Raw genomic sequence first — 21,052 nt, forward strand, 5'->3', positions numbered from 1 at the left:
GAGAAGATTGGAGTAATTTCTTTTGCAAGAACCAAGTTAGGCTGTTTGTCGTCATTATATACATTCCTGCTTGGAGTGTGTTTGAGCAAATCAAACTTGGTTATTACCTTTAAAAAGATCCTGCTATATACAGAAGTATAACAAAACAGTAACTCCAAGTGTCATGCTGTTTTGCAGGGAGCAGATGCTACTTGTGCTGCTTAGGGTTACTGAGTCTGTGCTGAAAATACCACCCCAAACTTTCTTGCAGTATCAAGGAAGAAAAAACTCCACTTTAGCTGGAAGACTTGCAGGACCTCTTTTCCAGGCAAGTAAACATAAACTCCCTTTAATTAATTCATCCTTAATTTTCACTAAGAAATTAGATACAACAGCCACTGTTGACTAGTTTTTCATCTTAAATCTTTGATACATTACCCAGATAATATGAATGGCATGGGTTAAAAAGGTTTGTTACTTTCTGTCTTACATTTTAATGACACCATGACAACAGTTTTTGAGGTACTGTAAAATTAAAAAGTTGCTGTCATTTAGTTGAGTTGAAATAACTGACAAGGATTGCTGGCAATATGTGCAGTTTTAGCCTACTTCCATTGCAAAATTGGCTCAAGTCAGCACAAAATCTGTGCCATCCATGCCTAACCAATGGCTTTTTTTATTTCTTAGAGAATTCTGTAGTTCCTTACGGAAAGCTGTAGCAAATCCTTTCAACACTTGCAGAATGTTGTGGTGGTGGGTCCTCTATAACTAGAATCTATAGAGACTCTAGGTTCTTTAGTAGAAAAAGATAGAATATACAAGATAATGAGTCAAACCATTTGTTCCTGTATCTTAAGTTAGAACCCTGTGTTCACATAACACTTGATAATTCATAAAAGTCTGTGTGTACTGGGGAAGAAAAGAATTTCAGGACTATGGAGAAATTTCTGTGGCAGTTAGAAGTTTCCTTTTAAGTAGTAACATTTGAATGTTGTCATGTTATGTTCACAACTTTTCTCTATTCTTTTAGACTCTTATAGTGGCTTGGATCAAAGCAAATCTAAATGTGTACATTTCTCGAGAACTTTGGGATGACTTACTGTCTGTAATGTCATCACTGACATATTGGGAAGAGCTGGCCACTGAGTGGTCACTGACAATGGAGACACTAACTAAAGTATTAGCTAGAAACTTGTATAGCTTGGACCTCAGTGACCTGCCATTGGATAAATTAAGTGAGCAGAAGCAGAAAAAGCACAAAGGCAAAGGTAAGACAACACTCTATAGACATCATTTGAATTTGAGCTGGGGTAATGAGATGTTGGGCACAGGATAGTTTCGGTCTCCCCTTTATTTGTATACCTAATTAGGCATTTCTGTCACCTGCAATAACCCTGTTTCTTTGACATAAAACTGCTTTTTATAACTACCACAGAATCCTCACACTGAGATTCATTTCTGCAGATAGGCACATATGGAATGTATTTCTTAAAGGTGTGTTGAATTTAAACTAAAATGTTACACTCTACCTTTTATCAAAACAATTGAATAGTTGAGTCCTGATCATAACTTCTTGAAAATAACAATACTACTCATCTGGTGAAAAGTAAGCCATTGCAAGCACAATTGGAATATTGATCCTGAAATGTTGTTACAAGGGGAAATGTAAGGTGAACATAGTTTTGTTTGGTACTAATTGATCAGTAGTCCATGGTGAAGACAGGTTTTATTAAGATGACCTTGTGGATTATTTAAGGGAAAGATTCCTAAACATTGCAGAAAATACCATACAATATCATACAAATTATGCTAAATTTCTTTCACCCTGGTATTTTGCTAATAATAATGAACATGTTGGACTAGTGCTCACTGTCCAAGAAGTTGTTCTTTTAGTGATTGTAATTGTGTTATTTTGGACAGATAAGGACATACATTGCAAATACTCTTTATTTCACTTCTGGTTTTTTACATACTATTGTTTTTGTTAGATCCATACGAGCTTTATTTACTTAATATAAATTTCAAATATGAATTTTTTCCATCTCACTATAGTATTTTTTGTCAATTCCCAAAGAACTGTTTTCTCTGAGCCCATCATCCCATTTTTTTGCTTTTGCATTTTGTGTAAAAATATTTTATCATAATTATTTCGTGTTCCTCAATGTCACAAAATTATTCAGAAAAACCTCCACTATATTAATGTTTTGAAATGTGTGATTTTGTGTGTCTTGTCTAGTAGGAATAACAAAGGAAAAGTTACGTATTTTATCTGACTACAGCCTTTGTAGACTCTCTTTTTGGAAAAGAAAATTACAGTAGTTTGATAGAACCAACACTTATGAAGAAGTTTGAGTATCCCTCAGCGTTAGTGCTGGCTGAGCTTTTGAAATCATGCTTGCATTGGTAACTTGATTTATTCCATCCAGCTTTAAAACTCTTTGAAAGAACACAACTGCAATTATATGGTGATATCAGAATAGAAGTGAATTGATTTGCAATTCTGTTTTTGCAGGAGTTGGGCACGAATTCCCGAAGTCTTCTGTCGATAAGTCCTTTTCTAGAGGCTGGAGCCGTGATCAGCCTGGACAAGCACCAATGAGACAACGCAGTGCTACAACCACTGGCTCTCCAGGAACAGAAAAGGCAAGAAGCATAGTACGGCAGAAAACAGTTGGTAAGTATCTCTGAGAGCTGATAGAAGTGACATTTGAGAAAGGGTAAGGAATTAATAACTGACTTCTGTAGCGGTGTGGATAACTTCTCTCCACAAAGGTATACTGTCTGTAATAATTTACACATTAGTTGAATGTGTAAATTATGCAGCTTTGTGTGCTTTGAGGATAACTGAATAACTTGTGGTTATTAGAATTACAGTTACTGCAAATGAAAATAATACATTTGATATATTAATTCTTAGTGATTTTGATCACATGCCTAAACTGGACTGGAAAATAATACCATTGTGTATGTATGAAGGAGAAAAAAGCTGGAATGGTTTGAGCAATGGTGTGGATAGGTGGGTAAGAGAAGGTTTCTTAAGTGTGTTTTCAGAAACTATACAAGATGGGTTGAGTATTTTCAAAGTGTTAAAAGGAAAGCATGAAAAGTATGTGTATATCTGCATAGTTTATAAGATATGCCGTTTTTTACTATACTCTACATATTGCAGTAATGAAAGATTGACATGAATATGTGCAATTCTCCATTTCTGAAATCATCTATTTCTCAATTCCATTACTTGTAGATACTCTTTACTGTGTTAGAAATGAGTGATGCTGAGCAATGCTTTAGGTGAACTCAAAAGAAGTATCGTTTATGTTCATATGGTTTGCTTAGACTATGTTAACATGAACCGGACTATAAATTTCTTTATGCTGTTGTCTCATCTTGATGATCTCAGTGCTATTCCTTATGTGAAGGAAGATTGAGCTGATTTTAATTTTTTATTTAAAATAAGAACCTTTTAAGGAATATCTCTTTTTTTACCATCTCTATAGTAGTAGTGGCTTCAGTCATTGTGTGTTGTTGCTTCAATGATACTTCTTGGAAGTAGGTACATTCTGACACAGTTTTAGAAACTTGGGATTCGTACTGGCTATTGAATATATAATTGTGCTACCTGGTCAGAAACGAACATTTTCTTTCTTTTTCTAAAATATTTGCAATTATTTTTTTAAGTCACAGATGTTGTTTAGAGAAAGTTTCTATTTGAATATTCTTCAAAATTCTTCATTTTAGAAATTTGTTCTCTCCTAAGGCTCTTGTTGATGTGGGAGAATTAATTGTCCTGTAAGCCATACAGAAATGAGAGAAAATTTGCTGTCTTTTTTGGACATTCAAATGCTACACAGCTTTTTCTGTATCTCATGCTGACAGTACCTAGCTTTCCTCATGGATTACAGATACTTTAAATGTAATTTCTCCTTCTGTGTAGATTGTCTGTGATTAACAGTTGTTGGGGTTTTGGTTTAAGTCCTAATTTCTTAACAAGGTAAAGCTCATGTTAAAATTTCTTCACAAATTTTTAATATTTCAGATATTCTGTCAGAAGGTTATGTTGTTTGGTCAATTTATTAATGATTTTGTTTTTCTGCTATTTGAAGTATGGCTACTTATATGATGTCAGCCTTAAAATTACTGGAACTTATCTTAATTAAGCTATATATTCACCTGGTTAGCAGCAACCTAATCTGATTTTAGTTTCACTGGTCTTTAGCTTCAATGGTTTTGTTCCTTTCCTCCAGTAGTCTTACATATCTGATATTCATCAACCAACCTTGTATTACTGCAAACAGTTGAAATTTCAGCTCTATTCATGTTATAGAATACCATCTGTGGACAAGCATCCCATTGCTAGGGTGATTTTAAAAGATGCAAAGCCCACAAGGAATTTCCAGAACCAGAATCCCAAACTCTTCTGTTTTTTAAATATTAATGAAGAAAATGTTGCAAAATGTTACATCTGTCTTAAATGCCTGCAAACTATTGTTTGTTATTGCCTCTCAGGTCTGCAAAGAGAGCTGTTCAGATGCTTCTTAATCTGTACCAGTTAATGCAGGGTCACGTAATTAAAAAATAGTCACAAAAAGTAAAATCTTTGATAGAGCATTTTGCTGGTCAGATCTTCAGTTTAGCACTAGTTCCACAAACTAAGGCTGTAATTGAGTCTGACCTTAAATATGTTGCATGATATCTGATATGTATTACATTCCCTTTGATTGTGAGTAATATATACTCTTTATATCTGAGTAGGGGGGATGTGCATGTTGAGTATTTTATGGTAAGAAAAAGCTGGGGTTTCTTTTTCATCTGTTTTATGTTGTACACATTTCTGTGTACATCTGTGCACCTCTATTTTTCGAGCCATCATCATGCCAGCACACATTTATTGCTGCACCAAATATGTGTGTGTGCGTGTTACTCAAATAAAAATCACAGCTTTTCTGATATGCAATGTGTACATTTTTAGCCTGAACTTATGTAAAGTAATTTTTGGAAAAGGGCCTTTAAACGTAGTATGCATATGGGTTGAAAAATCTTCTGTAAGGCTAGATTTTTCGCTTAGGCAGTAGGTTCTAATCCTCTGAAATATTGTATCAAAAAGAATTTACCATCTTATTGTTCTGCTTTTGGTTATAGACAACAGTGGAAGGTTATAAATTGTCAAATATATAGTCTGCATTCTGATATTGTCTGCCTCTGCTTAAGTACTAATTTGAATGTAATATGGTGGAAAACATCCAGTCAAATGGGTGTTCAAGAGGAACACTTTATGTTAAGATTTATAATCAGCACAGTATCCAATATCAAAAGCTTGATTTATTTATAATCATTTAGGTTGGAAAAGACCCTTAATATTTACTATGTAGTTTGTTATTTTTTCTCTTGTATACATTCATTTTAAGATTCACAGAGATGAACCTACCCAGGTTATCTACATGTTAGCAGCAATTCTTTAACCTGGTTTGGAAGTGTGATGTGCTCAGCTTTCACTACACTCCATTCAAGTACTTTTGATTCCCATGCAGATTAGGTACACTGAGATTTTAAGTCTTCATTCCATGTGTTTTTTTTGAAAATATATATATAGAGAGAGAAAAGTTCGGATATTGCACTGGCGATATTTATTTAAGATGCACTTAAGTTTATCAGCAATAATTTTAACACAAGCTAGCAGATTTGCAACAGTTTGAAAAGAAAGCTGCTTGAAACAATGACTGTTTCTTTTTTAAGAACTTCCAGTGTACTTTGAAGTTGAATGCAGTATCAGTTCTTGCTCTGACAGAGGAAAACAAATGTCATAAAGGTTTATTTTAAATCTATTAGTAAAGCTACAGATATAACCTTGATTGTAATACCACAATTCTTATGTAAGTTTTCTATTCTGTAGGAATGGTGGCAGGATGTGAGATATGAGAAGGTGATTTAACATCAGTTTAGCAAGATTTATCCAGTATCGATTAAAAGCCAGGCCCTATGGATGAGAACCAACTTAATGCTTTTTGTTGTCAAACCATTTCGCTTCGGTAATTTCACTTTTAATGTAGAACTATAACAAGTTTTATTACAAATTTCTCCACACAGAACTGATAATTTTCTCCCTATGCTTTTGAATCTCTTTTGGAGAACATGAATTCAAGAGTATGGGTGTATGTAAAATACAGAGAGGCATTTTGAGGAGAAAATCAAAGGAAACTAGAAAAATACAAATGTAGTGTAAGTTACTTTTTCTGTTAAAAAAAAATCAAGTTCTGAGTGCTTGTGAAGCAACTTTGATTTTTCAACCCCTAATGCAGTGGGAAAAAGTGTTAATTAGCTTCTTGATTTGGAATGCAAAATCTCTGTAATTGTCATAATAAAGGCATTGTTGCTGCTTTACATAAAAGTTGAAAATTCAGAATGTCTTATGTGTCCACTGATTTTTTTCTTTCTTACAGCTCTGCCAATATCTGCCGTGCTGAAATGTTTTAATTTTTGAATTTTCTTCCTTTTTATCTTTGTTTTCTCTGTTGCTGCTTTTTCTGTGACACAAGCCTTTCATTATAGTCACTCTTCTTTTTTCCTTCCCCACTTCTTTCTTTTCCTTTTTAAAGCCATGAGAAGCCGATCCATTGGTGAATGTGCTCTGCCATCGGCCTATATACGCAGTGCTAAAAGTGCTCCTGTTCTGATCCATACTTCCAAACCCTTCTTGCCTGATATTGTTCTCACTCCCCTTTCTGATGAGCTTTCAGGTAGTGCCACCTCTGCTAATTTCTGCACCCCCTTTATCACTTTTTTAAACCTTCTGCTTTCAAATTCTGCTAAATCATTAAATTTTTTCAAAGTAAAAATACTCTGGGGATGGTGGGAGAGGGGAAGAGATTAAGAATTAATATTTTGAGTTATGTAAGATGCCATGCTATTTTACAATTCATTCTGGAACTGTTAGAAGTTAGTGCTGTGCCAATGTTTACGATCATAAAAGTGAAAATTAGAAAAATATCTTCGCTTTTTCAATTTATTGTTAAGCAGCAATATAGCGTCTGTCTACCAGAGAGTACAACTAGTCTAACATTTTTATTTGTGATGAGTGAGGGAGGGAAAGGAAGAACCTAATTTTACTTTGATTTGCCATTTACATCTTTTGCTGTAAATTTTTGAATTCAGTGTCATAGATGTTGTGTGAACAACCATGATGATACACTTTAGCTCCCAAGAAAAAAGAATGAAGTATATGGTATCATATAATATGCCTTAGAGTATGACTGTTTTTCATTAACATATAAAAATAAAAAAAGTCTGTAGTTCGGATTTCTCAGGTGCTGTTATTTTCCTGATGATCCATTTTTTAGAATTGTGGTTTTCCTCAACATTCTGTTTGGTCCAGCAAGGTAGTTGACTACAAGTCTGACAGTAGCTTATCTTGTATAATTTTCTCTGAACAGATAGGTTCAGAATTTAGAATCAGCACAGATTTTAAAAATGCATGTTTAGAGATAATGTTGTTTTTCCAGCTAATACATAGATATAAATTAGTAGCGTGTTAAGGCTGACATTCATGTTATGCCTATGTCCCAATGAATGAAAGAAAAAAAGCGAACCACCAAACCGAAAGCATAGTGGGAGAACTATATATGTATAGCCAAAATTGTGTGCAAATATAAGCACTTAATGGCAATAGTGGTTTTATGGACATTTTTTTCCTTTTCTGTCTCTCCTGTCTACCTTTGTTACTCAAGAAGTTCCAAGAACTGTATCTTCATAATTGTATTTTGTCATTTGTCACAAAATTCTTGTAGTGAAATAGAAATTTGATGCCTTACTGTTCAGTCTGAAAACATAAATGGAGAATCAGGAAAGTTCAAGGTACCCACTCTAGAGAGACCAGGTTTTCCCAATGTACAATTACAAAGTAAGTTTAATAAACTACCAGTTATATGTAGTAAATTAATAAACATATGAGTGCAAAGAGTATCTTTTCTGAGATATAAATTATTAGAACTTAGAAGATAGAGATTTTTGTAGGAATGATACATGAACAACCTATTAGAAAATACATCTTACCTGGCCGTGGCATTGTAGGAAATAGTCAATTCTTAAGAAAGATCTTAAAAGCACCTGAAGAAGGGAGTTACCCATTATTTTGTCACATAATCAGATACTTAATTATCCTGTCTTAAAGAAGGCAAAAGTGTTGTAGACAGTTTCATCATCTATGTTTCTGAAAAGTCCTGGCTTGCATCTTACTTCTAATGTGTCCCAAACTTTATGGCTGTCTTGCTGTTATCCTTTCTGTTGATACTCATCCAATACAAAACTACATGACCAATGTAATTCTTAAAAGTAAAGTGATGTTACAGACCTTTGCACTTCGAACACAGAAAATGTCCTATGCCCTTCCTGGTTTTTGTGGCTTCTCAAACAGATGGGTGTTGCAGCAACTTCATGATGTGCTCAAGAATCTTGAACATTGCCAGAAAACTAAAAAGCTCTAGTGAAGAAAAGCAAACTGTTAGAGTGTTGATGGGGAAGTAGCAGAGTGAAGGATACACTGTCCACTGGATCAGAGTGCACTTTGCTCTTTTAATTTTCTGCATTTTTAATTACGCTCTCTTTTTTTTTTTTTTTCACATGAAGCTTTATCATTTTCCTTGCCTTTTCTTACAGTAAATGTTATTTTCTGAGAGCCTTCTGTTTCCAGAGGTACAGTATGTAATTTGGGAAGTAATCAAATTGCTTCTACCATAAGTGTGTTCTAGGTAATGAATGATACGGCTCTGACAGCCCTTTGTCTTATTTCATGATTCTATAAATATCCCTGTTATCCAAAATGACTTTACAATCCAACACAACTTGAAGGAGAGAACATTTCAGCTTACTCCAAAATAATAGAATGCCTAATATTAGATTTCTGGAAGTAGCTCCTGTTTAGCTGTGAAACTCCTCAAGGTGGACTCACTGAACACTGGTAAATCTGGACAGGTAGTCCAGCAAAAAGCATTTATGCCCAAACCTTTACTTTTTGTACTGTATATTAATTTTCAAGATTCCGTATGGCAGAACACCTCACTTAACTATAATTTATTATTTATTGAGACATAATATTTCTTCTTGAAGATCAGTCAGTAGATTTGACAAAATATTTTGTAAAAGCTCAATATTGACTTCAATCATCTAGCATCATAAAAAATGCTTTTCCTAAGACTGTATTTCCTTTGTGTAGTTTCTAAGTTATGCTGTATTTCCATGTGCAGAATATTTGCAACTTTTCAAATAATATCCAGAAAGTGGAAGAGATTTATGCTTTAAGGTATTTAGTTATTAAAGTGATTTGTATAGTGAATTTGTTGCAAATCTGCAATATTTCTAAAGAGAACTTTTCCTTTAGCCTGTTAGAATCATAACAAATCCAGTCTTACACTTTGATAAGGTAACTAGTAAAATAACCATTTGTTCTGGAACTGTTGAGGATTTTCATTAACATGAAAGGGAGATGCATATTATACCTTTACAACCTTGCTCCCAAAGCAGTAAGTAATCATTAAGATGAAATATAAAGAAATCGTAATTGTAATGTCAGTATGCCTGTAATTATTCTTTATTCCCAGAAACTCACAGAATGAGTGTGCTCTTATAAAAAAAATCAAAATTAAAGCTGAGAACCAAAACACATTATTTTTTCTCTACTTCCTGAACTAACTTTCCATGATGAAATATAAACCTCTCCCAGCATTATATGGGAACCTTCTTTTAGTACTCATGCTATCTTGTCAGAATGTGTCTCTCCATGAGTTTATATTTTAGCTTATCCATCTCCCACTTGAAGCTGAAAAGCTACCTTCTCTTTCTGCCTTCTGGCAGAAAAAAGGAGAGGTAAGGTTGATTTAAGCAAAGTTATGACTGGGTGAGATTGACCAGGTCTTCCAATTTCAACTCTTCCTCATTGTAACATATAAGGAACCAGGGTTTCTCCTAAGTGCACGCAGGGTGTCAGGTACACAGCCTTCTGGCACACAATTGCAATGTACAAACTCCTTGAGAGTTTATGGTGTCCCAATCTGACTGCATAGTTGCATGCAATAGTGAGCCCTGGTTGCGAAGGAACAGTTTGTTTGGGTTTTTAAATATTGTCTGTGTTTTCAGTGCTGGTATTGCAATAACATTTTTCATTTCCTTTGTTTCTTCCTCAGTTCTACAAAAAATAAATCTCTATTGACACAGCCACATGTTTGTTTGAAAACGTGTACTTGTATGTGCTAGTCCTGCATATATATGTGAGCACCTAAAATTAATTCTGGATCAACATTGAAATAAATCTAGCTGAATTTATTTCAGTGTGTGGAGTTGCTTTGTGTGCATTGTGACTTCTCTGTCCAGTTATTTTTGACATTCTAGAAAGTCATGATTACTTCACACAAGCAAGCATGTGATTCCTAGGCTGTTGCTTTAGATAAGGTTCAGTTTATAATAGGTATGAAATATGCATACTGAGGGCTCAAGATGACATTTGTATATCACAGTTGCAGATATTAATCTCATATATATAACGCCATACATATTTTTGACTGAAGCTTGTAGTCCTTTCTTTACAGCTGTAAGAAATAGCTTGAGACTATGTGAGCATAACCTGTGTTAATCTCTGCCTAAGTCAACAGGAGTTTGAAATAACAGTTCCAGCTAGAGGGAGACACCATTTGTTTTAGAGGGCATTCATTCATTTAGTTAGTAATAAGCTGAACAAGAACAGTGATGAGAAATGTGTTGCTTATCAAAGCTGAAGAGAAAAAGGACAATAGATTGTGTTGTATTTGATGATTTTTCAGTTCATGTTTATTTTCTGAGATAGGTTGCATGTCTCTTCTCTTTTTTCCAATATAGATCTCTCAGTCTCCTGTCTAATAGCTTCTTTAGAATTGGGTAAACTTTGTATGAGGACAAACTTTAATTTTCAAATTTTAACTTCTCTTAAAAATTGAGCATGGAAAAATACCTTTTTTCCTTTTCTTGGAACACATATGCTTAGTTAAGTACAGATATATCTCATTCCTCTGGTTTATATACTTTGCTCAGAAGCAAAATATGAGGACATTCAGCTCCAGCTCTGATGTTCTCAGAAAAGTGTGAGCACTTCAAAACAGGTTTTAAGATTATAAATATTCAATATTACTGAAATATATAAATCCACAAAGTAATAATTTGAAATATTTTGTAGTATTTATAGATAATATTTAGTAATAATAGAAATATTTTAAAATATAATTATAAAAGTTCCTTTATTTTGGCTGTAACACATCAAAGTTAGAGGAGAGAGAGGGGCCTAAATTTTGTTCTGATATTAAGTAAATTCACCATTGCAGTCCTGAAGTTAAACCCTCTAGATAGAACAATAAGGTAAGTCTGTTTATTGTGGCAAATAACTCTTGCTGGTGTTCATTTAAGCTCCTTACTGTTGTTCGTGACTTTGAAAGTGTATCTACAACTTTTTAAGTAGCAGGTAGTAAAATGTTAATCTGCAGAATAAAGAATTCTATCCAAAAGAAACCAACAGAAAACAGAAACAAAAAACAACTGTTTTTACCTTGCTGTTCAAGGACGTATCTCATAAAAAGACTACAAGGAATAGCATGAAATCGTATAGTTAGTTGAATTGTCTGTAGGGGATATTTAGCCTTGCCTGTACTGGCGATTTGATAGTATATAGTATTCCTATAACGTATCAGGAACTCTGAAGAGGTGTCTGAAGTTTCTTTACTTTTATGAATGATATAAAGCAAGGTGAAGATACTTCTGCACAATTCCTAGGTGATCCATGTTTGAATTGTGGCTTTCATTACAGTTAACTATGATTTGTACCCATACTAACATATCAGGAGTTTCAACAGAGTCAAGGAATCACTAATTTAAGCGGTCATAACATGTTCTGGTCTTTTCATAAACAAAAGTGGGTTTACTCTAATGTTAACTGTCACGAGGCTGCAAGATGTTTTTCTGTATCAGAGTCCTTAATTCTGTAATTCTCATGTATGTTAAATTTGCTGAGTCAAACTAGAAGAAGAGGGGGAGGTAAGCCTTCATTAAGTATTTAGTTTCACATTTTGAAGGTGAGAGACAAAACGTCCTTCTAAGGAATCTTTAAATTGTCCATTATCTCTAGCCATCTCTTCTGTATAGTCAGCTCTTCTTCGTCATTTAAAATTTTTAGTCTTAGGTATACACTAAATTACATATCCCATAATATTTATAGTTGTATTATAGTATTCTTTCTGAAATTTCAGTAGTTTATATATGTTCCTACAAGTAATTAAAAGTAATAGTTTGCCACTTCAATAGACAATCCTAATTTTTGAAAAAACTTGCTTGTTCTCTTTGGAGTTGCCCATTTTTCTGAAGATGTAAATTCCACAAATGGAGTCCTACTGTTAAACTATTTTGTAACTAATTTGTAACCATTTCCTCAGCAAGCTAGCTGGAATAAGACTGGTTGAATTATTGAACTTATTGGCACAGCTCTAGCTTTAACTGTATTTCCAAACGTTCCATGATGTCACTGTTTGTTTTCATGCATGTTAACATTTAAAACTGTGTTCTGATGGTCTAACTCATTTATATTACATTCTGTACTGGATATTATGTGCGTGTGTTTTTAACACTCTAGTATTGGAAAAAATATTGTATCTGAAAAAACAAGGCTCTGGACTTTACTGGCTTTTAAAGTCATGTAATTATGATGTAGTGGTAAATATATATTGTCTCTGTATGTAAATTTTTGTGCATGTTACATATACTTTTTTCTACAGACATTGACGATGCTCAAATTCTTCCACGTCCACCTCGAGTCAGACATTTTTCACAGAGTGAGGATGCTCCAAGTGAAGTTTTTGGTGCATTAAATGAGGAACAGCCACTGCCACGGAGCAGCAGCACCTCTGACATCCTGGAACCATTCGCTGTTGAACGAGCCAAAGGTGCAGTTCCTGTCCTTGACAGTTCATCCCATCATGCTCCAAGCTTACAGAGTTCCACTGAGACCTCTTCAATGCATAGATCCACTGAGAGCCATATCACTGATACAAATAGCAGAGAGTCCTCCTTGGAAGTTGGGGATAGTATTTATGACCATCTTTGTCATTTAATAGGGCCGGTAGAATTTGCAAACTCTGCCTTTGAACAAAGCCAATATGTTGACCTTGAAGGTGAAGATGATCTCCTTTCCTCTCTGAGAGAATATCTTAAAGAAAAAGAAGAACTTTGCGGTAACTTTGAGATAGATAAATGTAAGGCTTCTGCTCATGACGTTGATACATCAGTAAATAGGAATGATAGATTACCACTGGATGGATTAGAAAATAGAGATCAGACTGGGCAATGCACAAATAGCAACACTGTTACAGAAAGAGACCATAACGCAGAACTGCACCTAGAACAAAACCCAAGTGGCTTTATAAGTAATATTGCACCTACTCAAGTAGACTTCTTTACAGGAAATCAAGCGCTCAATAAAGCCAGACAGTTAGATATTAATAAACACTGTGAAAGCGTATTTGATCATGGGTCAAGTAGTCCTAACAGCAAAGAAGGGAAGAGATGCCTGTATAGGCAAGCAGCCACTGAAGCTGATGTAGATTTAGTTGTGGAAGCAGCAGTAGGTGAAAAGCATAAAAGTGCCCAGTTTAGTGAAAAGCTGACCAACTCGCGTATTGTCCATGCAAAGAAAATTCTTTCTAAAGCACAAGTTGACCCTCAAATGCCTTACATCACAGGCACAAGCAAACTGGCACCAACTAAAAGAAGTATATCTGAAACTGTAACTCATAGGGCCAAAATCATGAAAATAACAACTAAAAAAAGAAATAGTGTTCATGTTACTTTTAGACCATCTACAGAATCGGTTCAATTTTACAATCCTCTTGAGAGCAAAGAGGCTGCTTGGAAAGCAAGACTTCGTAAACTCGGTGGCTTCAGTAGTAGCAGTAGTAGTAGCAGCAACAGCAGTACCAGTACAAGCACCAGCTCATCAAGTGCCACAGAGCTGATTAGACCTGGAATATATAGACATCTAGATGCAATCAATGCTGCTTCAGCTGGCAGCAAGCAAATTAAGGAATCTACAGAAACTCAAGCAGCTGTGTTGCAGAAAGAAGGTACTGCAGTCAGTCAGTTCCATAGTCGTAGTGCCTTTAGGACACCAGGTCAGGAGTCGGCACAACAGCAGGGCTCCCTGGGTGGTGTTTATAAAACTGTTGTACATGCTCTTTCGAAGCCGAAGGCAAATGTTTCCCCACAGAGGCAGAACAGAATGCCAGCAGAGGCTCCACTGAGGGATCTGTACAGTCATGTAATGGGCTATTTTGGAAGGAAAGCTGCAGGTGAGCACTAACAGTGTGCAGAGCGCAAAAGGAGAAAGGCAACACCAGTTTGGCTTAATGCAACTGAAGCAAGCTCTGACAAGCAATCAAAAGGCTTTGGGATGATCACTGCTTTCCCTGTTTGGTTATGCATGCGCCTACAGCCAGCTGATTTTTCTTCCAGCATAAGTTACATTTACATACTTTAAATTACTAATTTTTCTTTTCAAGTTATTTAGTTGAACCTCTTTGCTGCTGAAGACCATCAGGTTAGGGAAGAGGAAGAGACAGTAAATGACCTTATGAAAGATTAAGCCTTGAGACTTCTGAATTTTCATCTACCATGCAGAACCTTAAAATTCAGCCTACTATCTGATTGGCATATACATATTTTATCAGGATGTACTATTCTACTCTGAGTGTAGTTTGCATATCAGAAGGACCTGGCTCTCAACCAGCTAGGTTGAAGTGATTGTATTTCTGGTTCATTTAGTGTGTTTTCTTCTTCCTCCCCATCCTCTTCCTCCTTTTCCTCCTCCAAAACAAAAAAAAAGCCCCTCAAATTTACATTTGGAGGTCAGTTTAGATAATTTTGTACAAATAGTGTGAGACAGCAGTCTGCTATTAGTGGAATGATTTTATTATAACCATTCCCTGAGTCTAATCATAAGGTTTTGTTCGAGTCTTTTTCAAAACATGACATAGGCCTTCCTATATTCATTCATCAAAATGGCTGCAGGTACATCTTGGCAACATCGTGCATTGCTTTCTTTTTCTCTTAGAATCATGGATGTTCATGAAGGTCTCATGGTAGTCTCTCCTGCTAACTGTGAGACCTCTGTTGACTGATCAAAAACAAAGGCTATCACTCTAATATCCATTGTCTTTGTTCACACAGCCTTAAATGAACAATAAATTAACTTTCAGCAGTAATGCAGGTTTCCTTTTTTTCCTATTGTTATGCTGGCATGATTTAACAGAGGATTCTGCAATGCGTCCTGCATTGAGATGTTAATGCCACCTGAGGGCAGTCTCTGTAAGCACAGCACCCGAGCGCGTTATTGTCATGGGTCTCACAAAAACGATTTGCTGCTCTGCTGAATCTATACTTCTGAAAAGGAGATATCTAGGAAACACCGATTTTAGAAGTACCTGTTATTTGAAATTTGTAACATTTAACAGAGCCTCCTTGTTAGAATAAACTAAAGAGAGATGACACTGAGAGAAAAATTGTTATAAAAAGAACGTGAACTGGAATAACTTGAAGACTTTAAAGGTGAATATCATGAAGTCAGGTTTAACAGCCATAGTTAAATATGAACAGTATAGTTATATCAAAAATTTAACACTGATAAATAAGTGAACTTAATTGTTCATAACCATCGATCATTCAGAGTTAGAATTTTCATTCCACGTACTAGCATGTAATTTTATTATGTAACGTTTTCTTTGCACTATTTGTACTAACTGTATACAGTGCCACATTGACATTTGTCATTAGTATATATTACAACCTAGTTTACTTTTTCCATTATGTTACTTTTCATTAGGAATACAATGAAGAAGAAGCCTATAGGAATCATATACATTTTTTAGGATTTGTTAATTGTGATATGGAGGAAGAACATACGCTTTATCCTTAAAGCAAGCATTAACAACTTTGAGTAGTGCTTACCTATAAGCTTCCTGCTCTTGAAGGTGGAACTGGAAATCAACTAACCCCTGCTTAGTGGGAAGAAGAAGCCGTACTAATTCTGAAAGTAGAGTCTGCTTTAAAAGAGGGACATTCTTAAAATGCATGTCTGGCAATTTTGATTTTTTTAATTTCTGTTAATTAGCAGGTTTTTTCATTAGTTACATTTTGTGTTGAAAATGCCTTGATGCATTCTTTACTATAAATGGTTGTTCATTTGCTTTTAGCTAATAGAGAGGACATGAGTCAAAAGCTGCACCCTATTGATAGTGATATTGGCAGTAGCAATACAAATGTTCCTGACCTCATGGATGAATTTATAGCTGAGAGACTCCGCAGTGGTAGTGCAATGGTAAGCCTCTAAATTTACTACTTTTCAATACTTAAGTCTGCATATATGTGTGAACTTGCCAATGCCATTATAAATCAGTTCACTAAAATGTATTTCTTTGACTTTTATGAATCAGAATTAAGAATATTGCTTAATTATTCTTTGTCTTTGAGATAGATTCCTGCCAATTTTTACCATTTGTGTTTTCACGTCTGTTAAATCTTCACTGTGAAAGCAATGCAGAAGTTACTGTCAGGTGAATAATCTCATTGAATTAAACAACCTTAATTGCACCTGTAAAGATCTCTGTACATGGATACTTTCAGAATAATAGTTTCTATGTAAATTTGCAGTCCTCAGAGTGGTATGAAGTATCAGGCTGTAGTACAGTACTGTTCTCTACAGGTATAGTCAATGCAACAGACTAAAAAACTGGTCCAATATATGTGTTTTCTTAATTTTTTTTTTTAATTTCACTTCCAAGTTGAATAATTTCTTGTAAGTAGTGTGCTCGCAGTCGAACCAACTTTTCATATGCTTTCTTCCTGCACTTTTCCAGAAGTGTCATGTTGTTTGGAATGGCATTCATAATGGGAAATTTTAATCAATTTTAAGTCAAGAATTTCTGGTTACTGTTGAATGCTTACAGAATGAGAAAACTGAGTTGAATAGATAAGTGCTTATTAACTAGCAACAAAAGGAAAATTAAAACAAAAGTTGCAAATGAAGAACAGAATGGGTAACAATTTAAAAACAGTGTTTCAAAATCGTTTAGTTCTTTTTTTCTGCTTAGTTGTTTTGAAGCAGGTCATTTCAAGACATCCTGTAGAAAGTTGTCATTAAGGAGTTGCTGATAAGGGGCAGAAGAAGATTTCTACCAATGATTAAAATTGTTTATTTATCATCATCTTGTATAAATGGCAAGAGAGGATCTATAGAGTTTATCTATATGTATGCTTTTTTCTCATTTGTATTGAACTCATGTTTATGAAACTTGATTATTGGTGCAGAGTATTCTTGTTAATAAGTCTTGAATTACAACACAGAATGCTTACTTGAAGTCTATAAAAAAGGTTAACTTAGTCTGCAAATTAATAAAACAGAAATCATCACAGCTGACCCAAAGAAAAGAGAAAAGGAGGGAATACTATTTGTTTTGAGAATTGATACTTTCCTTACGTAGCAGAAAAGAGACGAGATAAGTTTGAGTACTAAGATAAGTTTGAGTACTACTCTCACAGGGCCACTCATTTTTGTAATTAGCACACAACAATAGATACGCATTCTTAGAACAGTACCCAAATTATTAAGATTAGTTGCTGTATCTACTGAGTGCTAAAACTTTATCACAAAAAGCTTGTTAGTCTGAGTTAATCTCTAATCAGTAGTGGGATAGTAAGAGAACACAGAAGTGACTGGACCTAGTGTAAAAGGAAGGCATCTTTAGTCGCACAATGCGTAAAGATTTCAAGCCATTTCATAAAGTGGCTTTTCTACTTTCGTCTCTCCCCTCTGAAGCAAACAGTCCTATCTGTGGAGAAATATGCCTTAAAGAAAGAGTTCAGATAGTCACCACCTTATGAGCAAATCTGCATACCTTATTTCTGTTATATGTGGTCTTTGGTGTTCAAACTATTATCAAAGTTGAAGTTTAATCTTAGGAAGACTAATGCATGAATTAGTAAATTCATTTGCTTGTTGTATAAATTAAATTTTTGCTTTTAGCATGGTAGCCTATAGGCTAGAAAAGGCTTGACATTTATTTCTGCTTATGTCTGAAACCAAGGTTAACAAGTTTTCTTTAGTAATTTAGATGCAGTATACTTTTTTACTATTTTGCTCTCTCAAGTCTTACCTATAACGTGTGTGGCCCATGCTAGTCTGAATCTTAGCCTTTTACAATATATGCCCAAAAATTCATTGTGCTAATAAAATCTGTAATTTATGAAATTCCCTGACTGCGTGAACTCTTCAGTTGCTGCTGCCTGTCTGGGGTTTTGGAAAGTTTTGGCTATGTGTTTAGTACAATGACAATTTCTAGTTTAGGTACTTAAGAATTATTTGTTACATTCTGACTTTGGCAGATGTGGGATTGCTTTTTCCAGTTTATGTAAATAAGCCATCCAAGATCGTAAGATAATTTATATCTCTTCAATACGTAGAATGTGACAAGAAGAGGAAGCAGTCCTGGCAGCCTTGAAGTTCCTAAAGACCTTCCTGATATATTGAACAAGCAGAATCAAATGCGTCCTGTAGACGACCCAGGCGTACCTTCTGAATGGACATCACCTGCCAGCGCAGGCAGCAGTGACCTCATCAGTTCAGACAGCCACTCTGACTCCTTCAGCGCCTTCCAGTATGATGGCCGCAAATTTGAAAGCAAGTATATTTTTCCAAAAGTAATAGCATTTTTTATTAATTGATTAAAAGTTACCTTTTTTTTTTTTTCTCCTGGTAAAGTTGTGTACCAGCAATTTTCTGTAGAGAGAGAGAATATTTTGATTTCTTGTTGAAATCATTAGCAAGCTAATGGAGCAAGAAGAGGTCTTACAAGAACCTATTGTGGTTTTAGTATATTGAAAAAGAGAGCAGTGGAATACTACTTTTCAAAATACTTGTGTGCAAAAAGCAGAACAACACTGAACAGGAGTTAGAAAACAATATGGTCTTTTCCCTGGAGGGCATCCGTCTATTTTGCACAAAATATCAAAATTAAAGGTTACTTACTTACTTTGGAAGTGTTTTTAATTCTTTTGAAAACACTTAGGTAAAACTTAAAGAAGTGCTTTTGATATATTTACAGGGGCCCTTGTGTAGCTATAGATTAATCAAGATACTAAGTGTATTATCACGGTAAATTTAGTAAGCTTTGTTAAAATTAGTGTGCTTTGTGTAATAATATAATGGTTTTCGTTCATTTTGTTTATCCATTCCCACCCTTGTTGAACAGAAGGGGTCGTTATGTTTGCTAGGAATTATGACTTTATGTATTACGTAAGATAAAAATAATATTTATATGATAGAATTTGTGGAAGAAATTACAATTTTTATATATGTCACTATTATACAACTAAGTGATGGTATTTAACCCTACATTTCAGCCTGACATTTTTCTTTAGTGTCAAAAATAACATTTCTTAGGGTATCATTTGTCCTAATATTTTTAGTTTAGTGGTTTTACAACAAACTTGAATATTTCTTCCAGCTTGTAAATTTTGCAAATAAATTCCTTAATGAGTCCATTATTTTTACTTTATTTGCACATAGGTGCGCTTACAGCAACCAAGCAGAATCAAGGACATGAAACAGGAATGTCTTCTGGAGATCTTCAGTCAGGGGTTTAATCTTACAGGAAAGAGATTAGTCAAAGTAGTGAATTATTTTCTGCTTTTACATTTTATGTAAATTTTGCAACAGTATATTAGTAGCATAGAAGATGCACATAAAAGGTTTCCATGGAGGAGTTTGGAGGTCCTGGGCCTTTGGGTTTTTTTCATATTAGTGCTATTTGTAGGTTCTGAGTTAATACAGTGTTTTCCTCATACAGATTTCAGCTTTGGCACTGAGGCAGGGACACCAGCTTCTACTGACGTTGATGCAGTTTCAGGACAGCAGCAGAGTGCCGAGGAGCAAGAACTGGCCAGTCTAACTACACTCCACATAGATTCAGAAACAAGTAGTCTCAATCAGCAACCATTGTCTGCTGAAGCTGCAACTATTACTGGTAAAGTAGATTTTTTAAAAAAAGCCCTAAAAAAAAGTGCATTTATTTCTGAAATTTTTCACCCATCCTGAAGAATGCAAATTCCAGCTTCTACATGAATTTATATGCCTTTTAAGATGATTATTTCAATTATTTTTGACTGCTATTGAAAAGTAATGTGTGAAATAACGTAAGTCAAAAACCTTTGTCTGACTTAGTTACCCCTAGGATCTTTAACTCGTTCCTAAATGTATTTTAAACCCTTTGTGACAAAATCTGTACAGTTACCAAGGAGAAACTCGTACCACATTATGTATGCTAGATCTCTTATAAGTGTCCTTCTACTGCTGGTAGTTAAATAACTGATTTTCAGGAAAAGGTTTTTCTTTGGAAGGCTTTGACAGTATTCTTTCAAACCAGTGTATCACTCTAAGTATCATGGGATTCTTTTGTTTACATCCATCTTAATGTCTCTTTATATTGTCTGTAAAATGTTATTTTGCCATGTAACATCACTTTCCATTTGTATAACTTAAAAATTCTTTTTATTTTAGTACTTCACTTGTTTTCATAAAAAAGTAAGCCTGTAAGGAAGGAGAGTTTAACAGCCTCAGTTGGTGAGGTCAATGCTCCACCAGTTTATTTTGCAATTGTTTCTTGAGAGAATGAGAGAGAGAATAATAGAGTAACAACCACCAAGTGATGCAGTTAACCCCAACTGAATGGACTCCTTTCTCAAAGAGACAATCCTTCTCCATGAGGAGGATTTTGAAGATCAGTCTCTTGCCAGGTTTTGTAAATCTGAACTAAAGATGTCCATAGTCATTTTCATACTTGTTGTTCCATTCCTGTTACAACCCTAGTTGACTGCTGTTTGCTAGTCCTAGATCAAGTTGAACCCATAGTAGTCTCAGTCCAATTCAGATCCACATATGCTGAAGTATCTTTTAGTGACAGTCTCCTGTAGTTCCACAGATTTTTCATAATTATTTCTGTCCTTTCTCTTCCATCATATGAAG

General features: G+C 34.8%; 1 protein-coding gene across 9 annotated transcripts in view; it reads left to right on the plus strand.

Annotated features, from left to right (window-relative positions):
- RALGAPA1 (Ral GTPase activating protein catalytic subunit alpha 1) overlaps positions 1–21,052 on the plus strand; it is a 139,921-nt gene that overhangs the window by 35,518 nt on the left and 83,351 nt on the right. For 4 of the 9 annotated variants that reach the window (XM_050335732.1, XM_050335735.1, XM_050335734.1 and 1 more), the window contains exons 14-21: positions 178–307; positions 1,010–1,247; positions 2,492–2,653; positions 6,573–6,713; positions 12,759–14,327; positions 16,227–16,351; positions 18,493–18,709; positions 19,878–20,054. In XM_050335732.1, coding sequence (XP_050191689.1) covers positions 178–307; positions 1,010–1,247; positions 2,492–2,653; positions 6,573–6,713; positions 12,759–14,327; positions 16,227–16,351; positions 18,493–18,709; positions 19,878–20,054 — 2,759 coding nt within the window. The remainder of the gene's footprint in view (positions 1–177; positions 308–1,009; positions 1,248–2,491; positions 2,654–6,572; positions 6,714–12,758; positions 14,328–16,226; positions 16,352–18,492; positions 18,710–19,877; positions 20,055–21,052) is intronic. The other 5 variants (XM_050335738.1, XM_050335739.1, XM_050335740.1 and 2 more) reach the window with 3 other exon arrangements.

Source organism: Myiozetetes cayanensis, unplaced genomic scaffold (assembly GCF_022539395.1).
Source record: "Myiozetetes cayanensis isolate MyiCay16 unplaced genomic scaffold, myiCay2020 scf6-25, whole genome shotgun sequence".
In the NCBI taxonomy this organism is placed as follows: domain Eukaryota; kingdom Metazoa; phylum Chordata; class Aves; order Passeriformes; family Tyrannidae; genus Myiozetetes; species Myiozetetes cayanensis.